Genomic DNA, 16,502 nt, shown 5'->3' with positions numbered 1-16,502 from the left:
TTTTACATAGTTCTAGTGTTAAAGCTGATTTTATAAAAGATTGTCATGCAGAGCTCTGTATTAATCATCTCGGAATTACAACAGTCAAATGTGTACCATATACAAGTATAGTTTTCTCCTCCTACATAGCTGCTAAGGTCCTTCTGCCTTCTTTGGTGTAGAATTACAATCTATTCTCATTCTTGGCCATAGGAAGTCCTGAAGGCAGTGCAAGGTTGTCTGCTTGAAAATAAGCTAACATTCTGCTTAACAAAACAGAGTTCAGTCCACTCTCTCCTAGTTCTTTTTTAATTTTTTTAATATTGATTATTATTTATTTGCAGGACTTGAATGTGGGTTTTTTTACCAAAATGACCTCATCTATTTTTCATGTCATATCAATAAAAGAAAATATTTTTTTAAAAGACACTTCTCAGCACAGATCTACGGACATCTATATCTTGTTCCCAGAGGAGACAATTAAGGCCACATGATTACCAGTACTATGCATTCTTGTCCTTCAACAAATTTCAGTTTCTATCTGAACCTCAGGCCTTCCCAAGGTTTTAGTGCTAATTTTGATGCCAGTTAAAATATTTGTGCTGTATTAACTGTAGTATGATAGTGCCATATGAAGGCTTGCAGTTTAATTTAAAGAGTTTTTGCCTGGGAAGAGCGATAATGATTTATACTCAGCTGGTAGAATTTACAGATAATGCTGGTTCTACACTATCATCATCATACTCGAACAGTATATTTGAAAGATTTTGTTAAAACAACTTTTGATTTTAATATTAGAAACTACCAAACATAGGATTTATGAACTATTACTGTTATGTTCTATTACTTGGCATAGAGATTAAAAACTAGGCTTTCACTTAACAGGAAGATCAACCAGGAAACAAGTCAAAGTATTGGTACAGAACATAATCTTAAGAAATATTAACATTTTTTTTTTTAAGTAATCAAAATAAAATACCCACCTGCTGCTGTTTATAATATAAGTAAGCAAATTTCCACAGGGGAATATCTTTGGCTACTGACAGTATGATATTTACTGCTTTGTTTACAGCACTCTGAAAAAAGCAAAACATTCACCTTGAGCTCACAGAAATATTATATGTGTGGCAGATGATCATCCAAACAATACCAAAGTTGAAAAATTATACCTCTATCTTTAAATGAAATATTCTAATAAGCGTGACATAGGATCACCAAAACACATTTGGTAAGGGGAAGGAGTACTCCATCGAGTCTTATCACAGTCATTCCAAGTTTATGTGGTTTTCAAACAAGAACATAAGAGACCTTTATGAACAGTAATCATGAATCACTGGGGATTATAACTTAGTTACAGTATTGTTTCCCTTTAAACTGTTATAAACATAGTTATGTGTTATTAATAATAGTTTTCACATTCACATCAGAATGCTTGAATATATTTGTCTGAATTTGTGATGGTATGCTCTATAATCTATAAGGCAGCTATAGAAATTATCAGATGACTTCTTCTATATATGGCATTTTAAAATCACACTTTGTGGCTTGATTTCTCACTGACAAAACCATGAAGGCTGCACATGTAACTTGAGAAATAACTCAGCTACTGATTTTGATGGTCACCATGCTAAATGAGAAATACAGAAATCAACTCCATAAACAACTAATACTCTGACTAATTTCAGACATCACAGGATATTGCAAATATGTGTGTAAGAATTTTGCTGAACTAGTGTAAGTTTAAAAGAGTGTTTAAATTTTTTCACAGTTTAGGGCTTCAGGCTGGTAGTATTTTTCTTTTCACTTCTCTACTGCTGAATGCTGATTTATGAATTATACTTTAAACAGATTTTAAATTCTGAAAAAGTTTAAAGAGACTGGGACGTCAACCAGGCTGTATTGATGGCATTCATTTTTTCTTTTTCACTCATTTTGAAATGTTTGCCTCTCAGTAGAGGTTTGTGAATTACTGAGTTACTGAGCTTTGAGAAAAAATGTTTCTTCTAACAGCATGTACAACAGACCTGCTGTACCTGTTTTGCATCCTTAGTACCCACTGTCATCATGAACTCAAATGTCCTTTTCTTCCCCTTCCTTTTAGTTCTTATACCAGACTTGCACAAAGTGCTTTAAAACAAGGCATTTATAAATGTTTTATCATAAATGACTGAGATGTGCAATAGTTTTGTTACCTGAATATCTTTAAGACTTGGTCTCAAAACAATATTTGCAATAGCCAGTTGAATTTCAGCTCTGAACAAAGGAACCCTGTGTGCCTGTACAGACTTAGTCGTCTGATACCTGGAGTCAATAACATGCAGTCGACGTCTTAAGGATTCTAAAGAAATCTTCATGCCTAAATAAATGTAATATTTAAGCGAGAATATTATTTTTTACCACAATAAACTGGGGGCGGGGGGAACAGAAATCTTAAGGTTTTATTTTAAAAATTAAATATATCTGAAAAAATCAGACTCACATCTGATCAAAGAGTCAGTATTCTTCTGACAAAGCTGTCCCATCAGGTTATAGCAGCTACAGGACAGACATTCTTGGCAGCGTGTTTTCTGCTTCATGTCAAGATGTGTACAGGCAAAGGAATCCTGAAGAGTGAAAGGGAAATTCTTACGAAAATAATCATATTATCCAGCATATAAATGAAATATCAAGTATATGACTAGGTTGTAGAAGGTCATAATGTAATTATTGTAGAGATCTTACCTCCAGAGTTCTTCCAGCATCTGCTTTCAGACTGTGCTTAAGAACATCTATAAGTTCATACACAGAGCATTCCACTTGTTGGCTCTGCCTACAAAAACAACCTTACAGTCACCCATGGGGAATCAAACATAAGGAATACCCTTTGTTATTTCCCAGACACACACCCCCTGTACCACTGCACTTGTGTGAAGGGAAATTCCCTTTCAATGTTTTGCTGTTTGTTCCTATTCCTTGGGCATGCAGAGATTTTAAAACATGCTGACTAAAAAGAAACCCATTTTTCAGATCCTATTATATCTGATTCAACTGGACTTCATAATAATTTTGTTTAAAAAAAAAAAGGTTTCTTCCAGCTATAGGTGATAAAACAGGTTTATCATGATGGGGCAGTAAGATAATCTGTGAAATGAGAATGATTAAAATGAAAACAAAAGAAGTATTAAGAAACAAGCAATTAACATGTGGTGAGATTTCAAGTCCTATCCATCTTCATTTTTCTTGCTACTTATAAGAATGCTATAGGAAAAAATGTAAGAAATGCTAAATAAATGCTAAATGCCAAATACTATGCTATCTCACAACTGCTGTGAGAGCTTCTCCCTGCATCCTAAGACTATCACTTTGCTCTAGACTAGTACTCTGTTACAATAACATTTTAAAAGTAAAGGCTCTACACATAAACCCTCCCAAAAATGACTTTCAAGTTTGTGCAATTAAGAAACCTACTGAGACAGTTTGGAAGCAGCAGAGATAGCAAGCTTTTCTATTTGTTCCAAGAAAGAAGTCACATCTGTAGGTTCATCTTCTGGCAAAACTATCAGAGCAGTGTTTGACATGTCTTTCAGAATTCTTTCAATTCTACATTCCAGGGTGTCAGACGCTGCTTTGACCACATAGTCCAACTCCCTCAGAGTACTGTAAACGTTCTGAATAACTAAACAAGGATAACAAAATGAAAACAAATCAATCCAAAACACAGATCTCTTAACTCTCATCTCCCCTTCTTCCCACCCCTTCCCACTTCTCACCCCTGCCTCCCCCCAGCTTTTATAATGAAATGAAGATTTAATGGCAATGAAATATGAAAGGAAGGCCTGAAACATGATGGACTTGCTGTACTTTTCAATCTTTAGATTAAACCATTTCATAATAAACAGAACAATATCCTTCAAAATGTCTCTTCTCTTTGGTAATAACATTGTAATGAAAAGGATCAACAAAATAGAACAGAAAACAGAAAGGATACAAATGCCCTCCTACATACATACACAGCAAATTTACCATTGTAATTAACTTAAAAATTAAATGGGTCAAATTCTCCCAGCCAAGACTACAGTCTTGTTAAACTATTAGATTTCTTCTTTCATATGTATCACCTAATTTACTTTGGAAACAGATAAACTTATTGTTTTAACAAATGTGTTTATTAAACTAAAGGTAAAATTTACTGTTCCTGCTCTTTCTGAATAGACTGGAAAAATTCTTCTCCTTTCATACTTCCATTGCAAAATAGAAAGAAATACAGCACCTGATGTCCTTTGCCACTATTATTACCATCAACTTTTATATATATAAATATATGTGTATATTTCTACTGTATGTAGAAAGAAATCACTACGATATCTAAGGCACAGCAGTGTGCCAGGGCTGTCCAAGTGCTGATGTTTTAAGTAAGAAATGTTATTTATTGCGACTAGGAAGTTAATGCTGGAACTTGTCTTTTTTATTGTCTAAAACAGAAAAGCAATCCAAAAAATTCCTTAGATTTTTTTTTTTTTTTTTTTTAATATATAAATTCAGTAGTCCTAAATCTATTTTTCTGCTGTGTCTCCTGAGTTTTAGTCTAGAAGGTGACTATGGACCCCCATATTTCTGGATGGAGTTCCCTTAGATATCACTTTCAGATTTAGACCGTACCTGTTCCTGTTTATACTGCTGCTTTTCCTTTTGAAGAAGAAAAGGGAAAGCCTAACATCAGTCAACCTCAACTGAAAAACTTATTTACAAGCATGAGTTATTGTCTTCTCAAGAAGCTGCAACATGAAAGTCTTGGTGATGGTTTTCTATATGCCCATTTCAATGACATTTTACAGCAGTTAATCTATTTCATGCTGCATTTGATAGGGTTAAGGTTGTGTCTTACTGGTAGTGTGGAAAATCTCAATGTCTAATAAAAAATGTTTTTTGGAAAAAAAATTAGGATTTGAGCAGAAATCTCCAACTTTGATTCCAGACATGTCACTTTTAGGATGTTCAGCACAAGTTAAGAAGATTTTTTTTTTAATATAAAAGATATTATTAAGACACCCATAGCTTTTTCCTTGTCTCACATTCTTGTAGCAGTTGGGCTAAAATTATCCACCTAAAGTGGTCAGTCCACAAACATTTTTTTCACAGAGAAGCAAAAATAAATGCAGGCACCTAACAGTATGAAGTACTCACCACTTCTTCTACTATTACCTACATTTATTGATGTTCAAAGAAGTCCACGACAGCTGCACCAGGCCCGGCGTAAGGGCATCCTCAACTTGTCCTATCAATGGCTTCATCAGCGGTTTCAGCACAACAGGGATCCTATTTAGATGTTCCTTGTAGCTGATCAACAGGTTCTGGAGTCTGATAGACATGGTCATGTTTATAATGTGCTTAATTCATATATTTGAAACACACAGAATTTTGGACACATTTTCTGTTAAAAACGTTTGCAAGTTCCGATCCTATCTTAACAATAAGAACCCTTCCCAGCTCTTCCTAACTCCAGACAGGCCTCTGTCCTTTCCAGCAGCAAAACCAGACTGAAGAACTAAGTACCTGCAGCAAAGTGACTGTGATCAATTGACAGAATTTTTCTGCAAGAAAAATTATTCACAATTAAAAAAAAAAAAAAAAAAAGAAACAGGAAATTGAAAACATGGGATTTTGTCTCCATCTTCTCATCTCACAAGTCGTGGCATGAAATTACAGTGCTTATAAGAATAGCTACATACAAACCACTTAGAACCCCCAATCCCAAAGAAAAAGGGTCCAAATTCTGAAATAAGGTTTACCAGTATAGTTCCATGAAAATGGAGCTACACAAAGAAATTACATAAACAAGAATTAGTAGAAAATATAATTCAAAGGTCAGATAATGGGTTCCTTACAACAAATGCTGCAAAAACAGCAATCGCTGTGTTCTGCACCAGATTAAAATCACAACTTTATACATAATTGTTAAAAAACAATAAACTGAGATAACCCATTCACAATATACCCAGAACTGTTTTCTAAATGTTGTTAATCAAAAATCTACATCCCCTTAATATTTCTTCTCTACCTGGGGAGTCAATATGAAGGTTTTTTTTAGAGTAGAAAGAAAGTTTGGATTTCTTATTTTTAATGCAAATATTTTCTGTACTTTTTTTTCCTGTTGGATGGCAAAATTTGGATGGCTGTTGTATTTTGGAGGTTTGTAGCAGAGTTTGCCTTGCACATTAAAAATCTTAGGTTAGTTGTCCTTAAACACTCCACACAAAATCAATGAAAAATGCTGCATTGTAAGACTGAAACACCGAAAATTTCAACAACAGAAAAAGAGAGAACAGGTTGAAGTATTTATGAAACTCTTTAATTTCATCCCTTTTTGTCCAATTCTAATTAAGAAATGAAGAACACTCCTCACAAAGCATTGCTTTTTCAGATTGAACATCCCTGTTTAGAGAGTTCTAGAATTAACAACCAGCATCCCTGGTGAAATGAAAGAATTCTTGCAGCAAAGATTTGAACTATTACAAGAAACAGAAAGAAATTATTTTAAATCAACAAAAATAAATTTAAATATTCAACCTGAGAGACCAAGTTATAACTTAGGCAATGTATTCCCTTTACACATGTTTGGGTTGTGCAGTAATCAAGTGATAAATTCCAGCTTATTTTTCTAACAAAAAAAAAATCTTCTGATGCTATGTGTAATATTTTGGAGTGTAATTGTTATATTAGAGTGCACAGATGCATTCTAACAATAATAATAGCAATACCTAGGAGCTCTACTTAGAGAGCAGGTGTTGAAGTAACAAAACAAAAACATGTAGGCATTTCCAAGTAACCAGATATGCATGTAAATAGGAACAACTGCATGTTAATATGGAAATGCAGGGGAAAGCAATTAAAATTCAATTAAACTCCATCAGAAAGAAAAATTATAATAAATCAAAAGCAATATATGCAACAGACTCAAAGGTAGGGATTTCCATTTGCAGATGAGAAAGAAATCCAAAAAGTGTTCACTCACTCCCTTTGATGTCTTTTAATCTGTTCTTCATCCGCCCACAAGCCAAGGACAACATCTGGGACTTCAAAATGCATTTTTCTCAGGTATTTTGACTCATAAAGTACTTCCAGGACCACTGGGTCTAAGTTTACAAATAATTCCTTCATGTAGCAGAGAAAAAAAGAAATAGAAAATAAGTCACTAGTTTGGTATTTACCCGCAGTGTGATATAACTGGATCATTTAAAGAGATGTAGATGGACTGGAAAGGATTTTTAAAATATTTACCCGTGCTTCTTCTTCAACCTCCTCTAGATATGTATAGGTTTCCCAAAGTATTAATCAACCAATATCTTACATTGTGACTCCTTCACTGTGCCCTAACCACTTGGCTCCCATGACTTCCCAAGTTTAATTCTAGCTCTTCAGCTACATTCTCTGGAATTTAATTTGCCTTTCATCTCAGCTTCTCCATCAGTAACTAGGGAGAAATATTGTGAAGGTTAATCTCTATACTTTTGGAGGCAGTAAATATTTTCAAGATGCAACATAAATTTGAAAACTATGCTAATAGTTGTCCATTATGGAATTTATTAGTACAGAGAATGCCACATGTTAAACATAATTTCTCTGTACTACCGCAGAAAAAAAATCTGTGAAATAAGAACGGTAAAATTTTCTGCCTCAACAATCAGTTTTGAAAGCAAATTAATGAATTATTGCCATATATTCAACACAGTGATATTGATCACTGCAGAAAAGACCATGACCTAGAAAACATTTCTTCCTTGACTAAAATTTTGGTTAACATAGAAAATAAACTAGGAAACAATATCTAAAGAATGTAGATAAGTCAGTAGTAGATATGTATTTGCTGGATACTGTCCTTTTTATACCCTGAATAAGACAGAAGCCTTATGAGGAAGAAAGTATGAGATGTATCATAAATATACACAAAAAGGAAAATATTTCAACTCAAGTAGCTCATTTTTTAACCCTATTTAGGTTAAGGTTACTTTTATGCTTTCTTTTCTATCCATGATGTGATTAAAGTAGCATGTGTAATACTAAATCATGTAACATTCATACAAAGAATGAATCATATTTACCTTGGTTTCTGGGTGCCTGACAAGTAAGGAAGCACACAGAGCATTCCTCGCCTGGTCAGCAAACCTGCACCAGGCTCTATAATAAATAAGCTCAAATTCCAAAAGAACTGCAGCCATTTTATTGTAGTTCTTGATAACTTTTTTCATTTCCATTGTCTGTAATTTAGGGGGGAAAACACAAAAAAGCACCACTTAAACAATTCCATGAGTCTAACACAGTAGAAAGGCTCTCCACTAGGCTTTTCCTCTCCACCACAGGAAAACTAAAGAAATCTCTAAATTATGCTGTTTTAGAGACAAGATAAGACTCAGAAACATAGCAATATATTTAGGAATTAAATTATTAAGTAGTATTCAACTTCTCTAAGCAGCATAACTCTTTTCCTGATTTTACTTCTCACTCTTGTTCATAGAACAAAGTTTATATTATGACATATACAAGGCACTAATGGCCCACTGAGAAAGGTATACAAATGATCCCACTATTGAATGAGCTTGGCTACAAGCCAAGATACAATAAAAAAGATTTAATAAATAGAATAGTGAGTGTAAAAGTATACAAGTAAATTTTCTCTCTGTTAATAACTTCCTTAACAGCTTAGGATAAATCCTCCTTTGCTAATTTCCAACCTTCAAAAGTGTGGTTTTCTTTTTAAGGGACATCATTGGATGGTCAATTTTTCTGAATAACTGCTGAGCCCACATAATCTTCCCTGTTACCTAAAACACAGAGGATATGAAGTTATATTTTGTCATCTTAAAAATAGTCAAGAAATAAAGTAGTTTTTTTCTCTCATTTACTTCATTCTTACTGGTGGTATATTACGTGGTAAAGGTGGATTTTCCTTTTCCTTCTGATAGAGTTTTTGAATAAACTCTAAGTCTTGGCTGTACTGTTGAAGAACAATGGTATACTTCTCATTTAAATCAATATTTTCTCCTATTTGTTCAAGCTTTATCAGAAATTCCAGCATCTGTTCAGTCTAAAAAGGAAGATGGAGCATTTACTTCAGAAGATAACAGCTCAGAAAATCATTGTCCATAAAGTATTCTATTAATTTAGAATATGCAAATTTGTCAGTCATTTTTTAAAAATTACAGAAAAAAACATCCCGACAAGTTTGTGAATTTTATTTCTATATTTCGTCCCACACAGGACATACCACTGTATAAACCAAGAAACTGTTATCACTACAGCTTGGGTATTTTTCTGACTCTCAAATCCTCACTGCTTTTTTTAGCAAACAGTTGTGGTAGAACACCTACACCTTTACCTCACACTTCATTAACATTTCATATCTGCTCAGGGCCTGAGCCATTAACAATATTGACATTAAGGAAACAGATGGCAGATGTTTATTCATTACTTCTGCCAGTGAAACAGAAATAACTTAGAAATGCAACAAGAAGCACCAAGATGAAGAAAGAAAATAAACTTCAAAATACAGAGCTATAAAATTAGTACGAAAAGATGGAACATACACTTGGGACCAAGTAAGAATGAACATTCCTTTACAGCACTTCTGCAAGCAACTTTTAGAACATTTGTAATAGGTTTGATGTCTTCCAACATTACTCAGGCAGCCACCAGCACAGCACAAGGCACTGGCAGCAATGAAAGAGTTTAGTAGGAGCTATGGGTGCTCGGCCCTTCTGAGCAGCAGAAGCAGGTGTTTGCATTTGTAGCCTTACTTACAGTTAGGGTCTTCTCAAACCAGGAATCCACAAATTCCTGGATAGATTCATACAATGCTGCAATTTGATTCTTAAATTCAAGGTAATCTTTTTCAAACTAGAATAAAAGCAAAAGAAAAAAATCATCTATAATGCTGCTTTTGCTTTATTTAAAAAATCCTTTCTGTGAAGATTTTTGGGAATCTGTTTTGTCTACCCTGTGCGTGTGTTCAGCACTGCATTAAAAAGAATAGGAACAATTCCAGCAGCAAAGGCATTTACACTCTAAGCAAAGCAAACAAAACACAAGCAGGGCTAGGTTAAATGATTAAAGCCTCATCTTCATGAACACCAGGGAGAGCAAAGGAACAGAGACAGGCTAAGGAAAACTCATAATCTCATCAGAAAGAAAAAAGCACATTCACCAGCTTCTTGCAGCCCTGCCACAGGAGAGTGCTCAGCTCACTGTCCAGGTATGAAACCCATCCAAGGCAAGCAAACTGTCAGGCTCTTCAGAGCACTTTGCAGACTAATGGAGGCTGCTACTAAATTTGGCAGCTCCTACAAGTAATTTGGGTATTTGTCTGTAACAATTTTTTCTTAAGAGTTCAAAATACTGAGGGTCTAACAAAAGGAGTTCAATGTCAACTTCTCTCAAAGAGAGCAGTGCACAAGCTTGGGAAGACAGTACAGAATAATAAATAAAAAAATAATAAAAAAGTCATTTTAACCCCTCCAAATTCCAGTGACTAGTAAACGCCCTCTTTCAGAAAGGAGCCACGCAGCAGGCATTACAGAAACACACAGGAAGTATTAGAGAAACATAAGCCATCAAAGTCAGAAGATAGCCAAAAGTGCTCCCGAGTTAAATGTTTAAGGGAAAGTTAATGACAGTGGTAAGCTTTAGTTCAGGAAAGCAGGAGAGCGAGTCAATACTTCTAGGCCTTCTATTGCGAGGCCACTAACTGCAAAACAAGCAGGCTATAGGTCAGGAAAAGCAGCTCATTTCCAGCATGTACAGGATTAAAACATGACACTGGAGCATTTGAAAAGCCACTTTAGCTTTTATCACTCTGTTCAGTACTGAGAGCAATATCATTCCCCTCTCAATCTAAAATGTGCAATTATGTGCCTTTACTAACTTTGCTGTAATACTGCCATTGATATTATTTTTAATAATACTGAGTAACACTTATAATCAAGCAAACTGTATTTGGTGTGTTAACATACCTAAATTAGTTCTCACTCTGCAGCTCAAAATATATGCATCTCAAAACAATCAGGCTTAGGAAAATTAGTTTGTAGCATTAACTATCACACAAAACCTAGTTTACAAAAAGTTAAAAAAACATTTGACGTAAAAAACAAATTTACCCTAACACTTTAAATTGTATTTAAAGATATGAGAGTATTGGTAGTATTGTTACTGTAAAATAATATATGCATTTTTATAATATTCAACATTCTTTGCATAATTCCAATGAAAAGCACAGAATTAACAGTGTCACACAAGTGCTGAATGGAAGTACCTCTTTTTTCCTGTGGTCCAGAACATCATACTGTTTGGATTTTGTATTTGTAGCAATGCTCTGGTATTGAGTAGTGATCTCGTCAATGCCTTCTATTTTTATATGCTGGAGCTCTAAAAGGCTTTCCATAGTATTGCTCATATCTGCAATTTTCTCCAAACGTTTACAGAAGGTCTCAAATTTTCCAAATATGTAGTTTTCACTAACAATAAAAAAAACAACAGAGGGATTTCTATGAAAATCTCTTTGCAACACATTTTTATTTAACACACTTATATTCTACCAGAGCTGCTATTAAGTTTCACACCCAAAAAAATCATATTGTTATGATTACATATCAACAAAAAAATTTTAAACTCACATATATAAACCACAATATGCTTAATCCTTACACGTTTCAATTAAAAGCTTTTACCACATTTCACAGGAATAACTCTTTCAAATAAGTAAGTGCAGGAGAAGAAAATGTGAATGCACAATACCTACAAATGCCTTATGATTTAAGTGCCAGTACAGGTAAAACTCTCCTTGGTATTTTGATAGAGAACCCAGCTAAAAGCTGACTGAATTCCCTGAGAGTGTTTTCACTTATATTCATGATTCAAATTTTTTAGGCTCTCATACCATACATGTATATTTGTATTCAGTTAATAAATGCATAAATTCCCCTGAAGTCCTACTGGACTTGCTGAATCAACAGGTGACTGGGAAAAACTTGGTTTACTCCTGAATAAAAATAAAAATCCACTCTGCAAGGTCATCTCCTGATTATAAAAAAGACTTCATTTTAATTGAATATTTAGCCAGCAGATATAATTTCATCTCATTTATAAATTGTACCCATAATTATGATTCAATATTGGAGTAAATTATTTACCTGATATCAAACTGCCTGTCACTTTCCTTTAGCTCCTCCCTAATTTTCTGAAAGGATGCTTGGTACTTTTCTTTGAGGAAAATGCACTGTTGTATCCTCTTTAGCAATTCTTGCCTGAGGAAGAAAATACAGAAGACAGGGAATCATCCTAAGGTCTTCAAAAGAGTATAAATAAAAATAAAGTATTTTTTGTCAAATATGCAACTTTGCAAAATAAGAACACAAAATTATGCACCACATGAAAAATACTAAAAATATGATGTTCTCAAGTCAAAAGTTTTTGACTTGAACCTGTTACCTAGACTGCATATTTTTATCTTGGCTTTTGTTGTCATCAATCCAAAACTTGCATGGCAGTCCACAAAGGATGTATACCAGGATAATGCTGACTACCAAATGATAACAGCTTGGCTGTTTCTCATCTTCTGTACCAAGTATTGATGATAGGCTTTCCTTCGTTTCTTTATTTTTTTTCTAAGCAGACAAGACTGGAGAAGTATTTTTCCATGCTAAAATAAGGATGAGAAGACTATTGTTTCTTTAAAAAGTTATGCCAGGAAGAATTTAGTTCCTAAGGCCATAGATAGCTACATCTTACACACAGTTGTTCATTAACCCTGAGGTACCACATGAGATACATGGATGAGGCATGGAAACAAGCCATAAGCCATTTGCCCAGAGCTGTTCCTCCACTTTGGTTATGTCTTTCATCTTCCAAAAGATTACTGGGAATTAAAATGATAGTGGAATTTATAGGCTGAAACCATTAACTGGGACAAACTTTTGCAGGAATAGCAGATTAAGTAAATGAGAAGAATGTCTCAGAAATAAATTCAGCTAGAATAAAAAAAAATATATTCTTTTATTTACATCAATTACTTAGAATAATCATAATCAGTACTTAATTGACTACGGTACTAATTTCTGAAAAATTCCCTTTATCTACACCAAAATACAGGAGGAATCAAAATTGTTAGATGTACATCTTGTAGCCTGTTACATCAGTGTCACTTTGACTTGGCTGGAATATAAGCAGAGACATCCTGACTATCTGCTTTGATGGAGCTTGTAACACCTTTTCCTTTTCATGTCAATATCCTTCATCTTACTCCAGTTACACTATTCCAAGAGACTATTCCAATTATTAATTTTCTAGTTGACAACTTCAGATGTCATGTTCATCTTAACTTCTCTCTGTGGTTTCCACTTATTTTTTTTCATGAAAATAATTGACCTGCTCTTGTAGTATGTGTTCTTCCTGTGTTACCTGCACTTGCCATCCTTCAGATACACTTGTTCTGCTGGTGATATCAGCATTCACCACTCAATGAATAATAAGTTTCATACAAACACCTCTGTGCTTCCATTTATGCTCATGCTTCATTATGTACAAGTAGCACTTGTACAAGTAGCTGTAGAGCAGCCAACTCATCCCTTCCTTGAAATGCCACACAATACAACTGAGCTGTGATTTTGGTCAATATATATATATATAAATTGTTCCCTTCCTCAAACTGACTTTCATGTCCAGTAATGGCAAAATATAAATCTTGGATGGAACTTTTCCAGTCTGTCCTTGAAGCTGTTCTATGAAGTATTTCAGGTCCCAATTTCTTAAGTGTGTTTTGGTGTAAAAAAATTGTGGACAGTATATCAAGTGTTGTATACTAGTATATATTACACAGTTTCCAATAATAGGATTTTTCAAAATAGACAGTAAATTTGCAGAGTACTTAATTCTATATAGAATTAGTAGTTACCAGATTAAATAGTAATTAAATTAATCAAATTAAATTAAATTAAATAAATATAGGTATCAGTGATTAGCAGGAGGACAAAGGGCTACTTCAATTTACCTATTAATATTCTTGATGATTAATCTGTAATTTTACTTCTAATGTCAACAATAGAAGATAAAATTATTAAAATTCTATCACCTGTCCAGGTCCCAGATTTTTGAAACACCTTCACATAGATAGGTCTTGCATGTGTTAATAATTTGGTTGGTGATTTTAAGAAACAGGGATGTCATGCGCTCTGACGTGTTGAAGTATGGTGATGTACAGTAGATCATACAGACAGTGTTCATTAAACTGGGAATGTGTTCCATCACTGTTACCTATAACAACAAAAAAAATGGGAAAGACAGAAATCTGAATTTGCTGAAGTTTAACACAATAAAAAGTGTGACAGCTCTGGGGATATGTTTATCGGTGGACAAACATCTTTTTGTGGTTTTGTCATTACAAAATGGACCATCCAATTCACTTGTGGGGAATTGTCTTGACCAAGACAAAAAGCATGGAAAAAGGGCAATGAATAAATGAATAGATCTTTTACAGATTGGGATCTTCCACAGGAAAACCAAGAGCCTCTATTCTGCTTGGCCATGGCCTCCAGTATAGGAAGGTGCTGTAATCTGCCTTGCAGAGGAACATACTACTTGAGGAAAATAGGTCGTACACTCTTGGAAAAATGTTGGATTTCTGTAGGAAGGACAACAAGAAAGTTGGCCTTTGCTCATTTTGCCTTTATCTGTACAGAAGAGAAATCCAAAAGGGGGAGACAAGGCAACAATAATTTCACATTTACTGGACGCTGACCTATAGTTTTCTGTCCCACAGAAATAATCCAGAGAAATCCATTCAAGCCAGATACACTGAGAACTCAGAACATGAGGCTGGTCTAGAAAAGGGTAAAAAATGGTATGGTATCTAAAAGTCAAGTCCAATATGGCAGAATAGTGAATATTTGCAAAAGAAGTGCAGTGTAAAACAGCAGAATGTATTCAAAAGAGATCAAGCTTTGAAAATATTATTCAGAAAAATTGTTACCAACTGGATTATGTGTAAATGTTCTGAACTATGGAAGCTTAGACAATTTTGTCTAGTGTCTGTATAGTTAAAATTCATGTTGTCACAAAAATGAGACCCATATGGTTATTAAAATAAGTTTTATCAACCAGGATGACAGTGCTATCTACAAGAGAAACAGTTTCTACCTGTAAAATAAGTGGAAGCTGACCAATTTCAGCTCAACCCAAGGTTTAAGATCATTTTATGACTTTTACAATAAAACAATCACAAGTAATTCCTAAATAAAGCATGCAGACAGAAGAGCTGCCATTGAGACCCAAGCTCACAAAGGCAATTCAGCTCATTATGGGGTTAAGAAAAACACAATCTAATGCTTAGTTTTTTCATATCCTTCAATTATCTTATGAAATGATAACTACTTAAAAAAAAAAAAGTATTATTACGTCTGGTTAATTCAAAATCAGTAAGCTCAATTCACTAATGCCTAAGGAGTTAAGCTGTCCACTAATAATTAAGTAAAAGAGTTAAATATTAAAAGGAAAAATAGCTTTTTTACAGTAACAGAAGCCCTTCCTTTCTCTTCTGAATTTCACATTAAGTGCCTTTAAAGTACTTACAGGTGAAGCATTGGCAAGTGGACCAAAAAATTTATCCAGTGCATACAAATACCTCACATTGTCTTTAGCTTCATTGGCAGCAATTGTTATACTACCATCCTGAAGGGATGAGAAAAAAGAAAGGAATAGAATTATTATTGTGAAAATTTTCTGAACAGGCTCTTTCTCTTCTACAGCACACAAGGCTATGATTAAATCTGGCAAACACATTCCCACAGAAGTGCTTTCAAATATGCTATTTATTTTTCACAAAAGAAATAACTGCTTTTGCATGCAAAAATTGATAAAACCTTCCAAGGTCAGCAACATTTTGAATGTCATTTAAAGGAAGTACTTATTTATACCTCCAAAACTTTTTCCTCTTCATGGTTCCAACTTGGATTTTAGAATGGTTTCAGCACGGGACCCATTCTACAGAACTTAGACAAGATCCCTGAGATGTTACTTCAGGAATCTTCCCAGCATTGTTTAACAAACATTTCTAAGGGACAATGAACTCACAACTAATATCTGTATATCCTCATGTTCATGTCAGGTGGAACTATCCACTACTTAGGGGGTTAGTTCATAGGAAGAAAGAAATCTAATTCATCATCCTTGGCTTGTACTGGCTCTGTACAGACACTTTTATCCAAATTCCATTTATCATAAAAGTCTGCAAATATGGTAATCACAAAATCAAAAACTCTTCCTGGTCTATTCTTAAAGCAGTAGAATACATTTTTAAGCAATAGAAGACCTACATTCTCGGGGTGGGGGTGGGTGAGGGTCTCATTTACTGTATATGATCTACGGCTTATTTTCTGGCTTGCCCACAATTCTGCCTGATAAGCTATCCACTTATATGAAGTAGCAGTCATGCCACTAGAAGTCCTCTCTCAACAATTCTAAAAGCATTATGATGGACTTTCAGACTACTACAGTTGGTCTGC

At 34.3% G+C, this 16,502-nt stretch overlaps 1 protein-coding gene across 1 annotated transcript in view; it reads right to left on the bottom strand.

The window, feature by feature from the left end:
* LOC102112159 (dynein axonemal heavy chain 5-like) overlaps window positions 1-16,502 on the bottom strand; it is a 151,066-nt gene that overhangs the window by 122,689 nt on the left and 11,875 nt on the right. Inside the window, exons 12-26 of the mRNA XM_014255866.2 lie at window positions 15,571-15,669; window positions 14,075-14,256; window positions 12,138-12,251; window positions 11,261-11,462; window positions 9,754-9,849; window positions 8,870-9,040; window positions 8,688-8,777; window positions 8,058-8,213; window positions 6,971-7,110; window positions 5,165-5,316; window positions 3,427-3,634; window positions 2,701-2,788; window positions 2,459-2,582; window positions 2,172-2,335; window positions 963-1,055 (exon numbers count right to left, since the gene is read on the bottom strand). Coding sequence (XP_014111341.2) covers window positions 963-1,055; window positions 2,172-2,335; window positions 2,459-2,582; window positions 2,701-2,788; window positions 3,427-3,634; window positions 5,165-5,316; window positions 6,971-7,110; window positions 8,058-8,213; window positions 8,688-8,777; window positions 8,870-9,040; window positions 9,754-9,849; window positions 11,261-11,462; window positions 12,138-12,251; window positions 14,075-14,256; window positions 15,571-15,669 — 2,079 coding nt within the window. The remainder of the gene's footprint in view (window positions 1-962; window positions 1,056-2,171; window positions 2,336-2,458; window positions 2,583-2,700; window positions 2,789-3,426; window positions 3,635-5,164; window positions 5,317-6,970; window positions 7,111-8,057; window positions 8,214-8,687; window positions 8,778-8,869; window positions 9,041-9,753; window positions 9,850-11,260; window positions 11,463-12,137; window positions 12,252-14,074; window positions 14,257-15,570; window positions 15,670-16,502) is intronic.

This window comes from Pseudopodoces humilis, chromosome 1, assembly GCF_049639895.1.
Source record: "Pseudopodoces humilis isolate 2021_Gansu_Grassland_sample_001 chromosome 1, ASM4963989v1, whole genome shotgun sequence".
Lineage (NCBI taxonomy): Eukaryota > Metazoa > Chordata > Aves > Passeriformes > Paridae > Pseudopodoces > Pseudopodoces humilis.
Note: the sequence above shows the minus strand (reverse complement) of the source record. Positions and strands in the feature narration are given on the sequence as shown.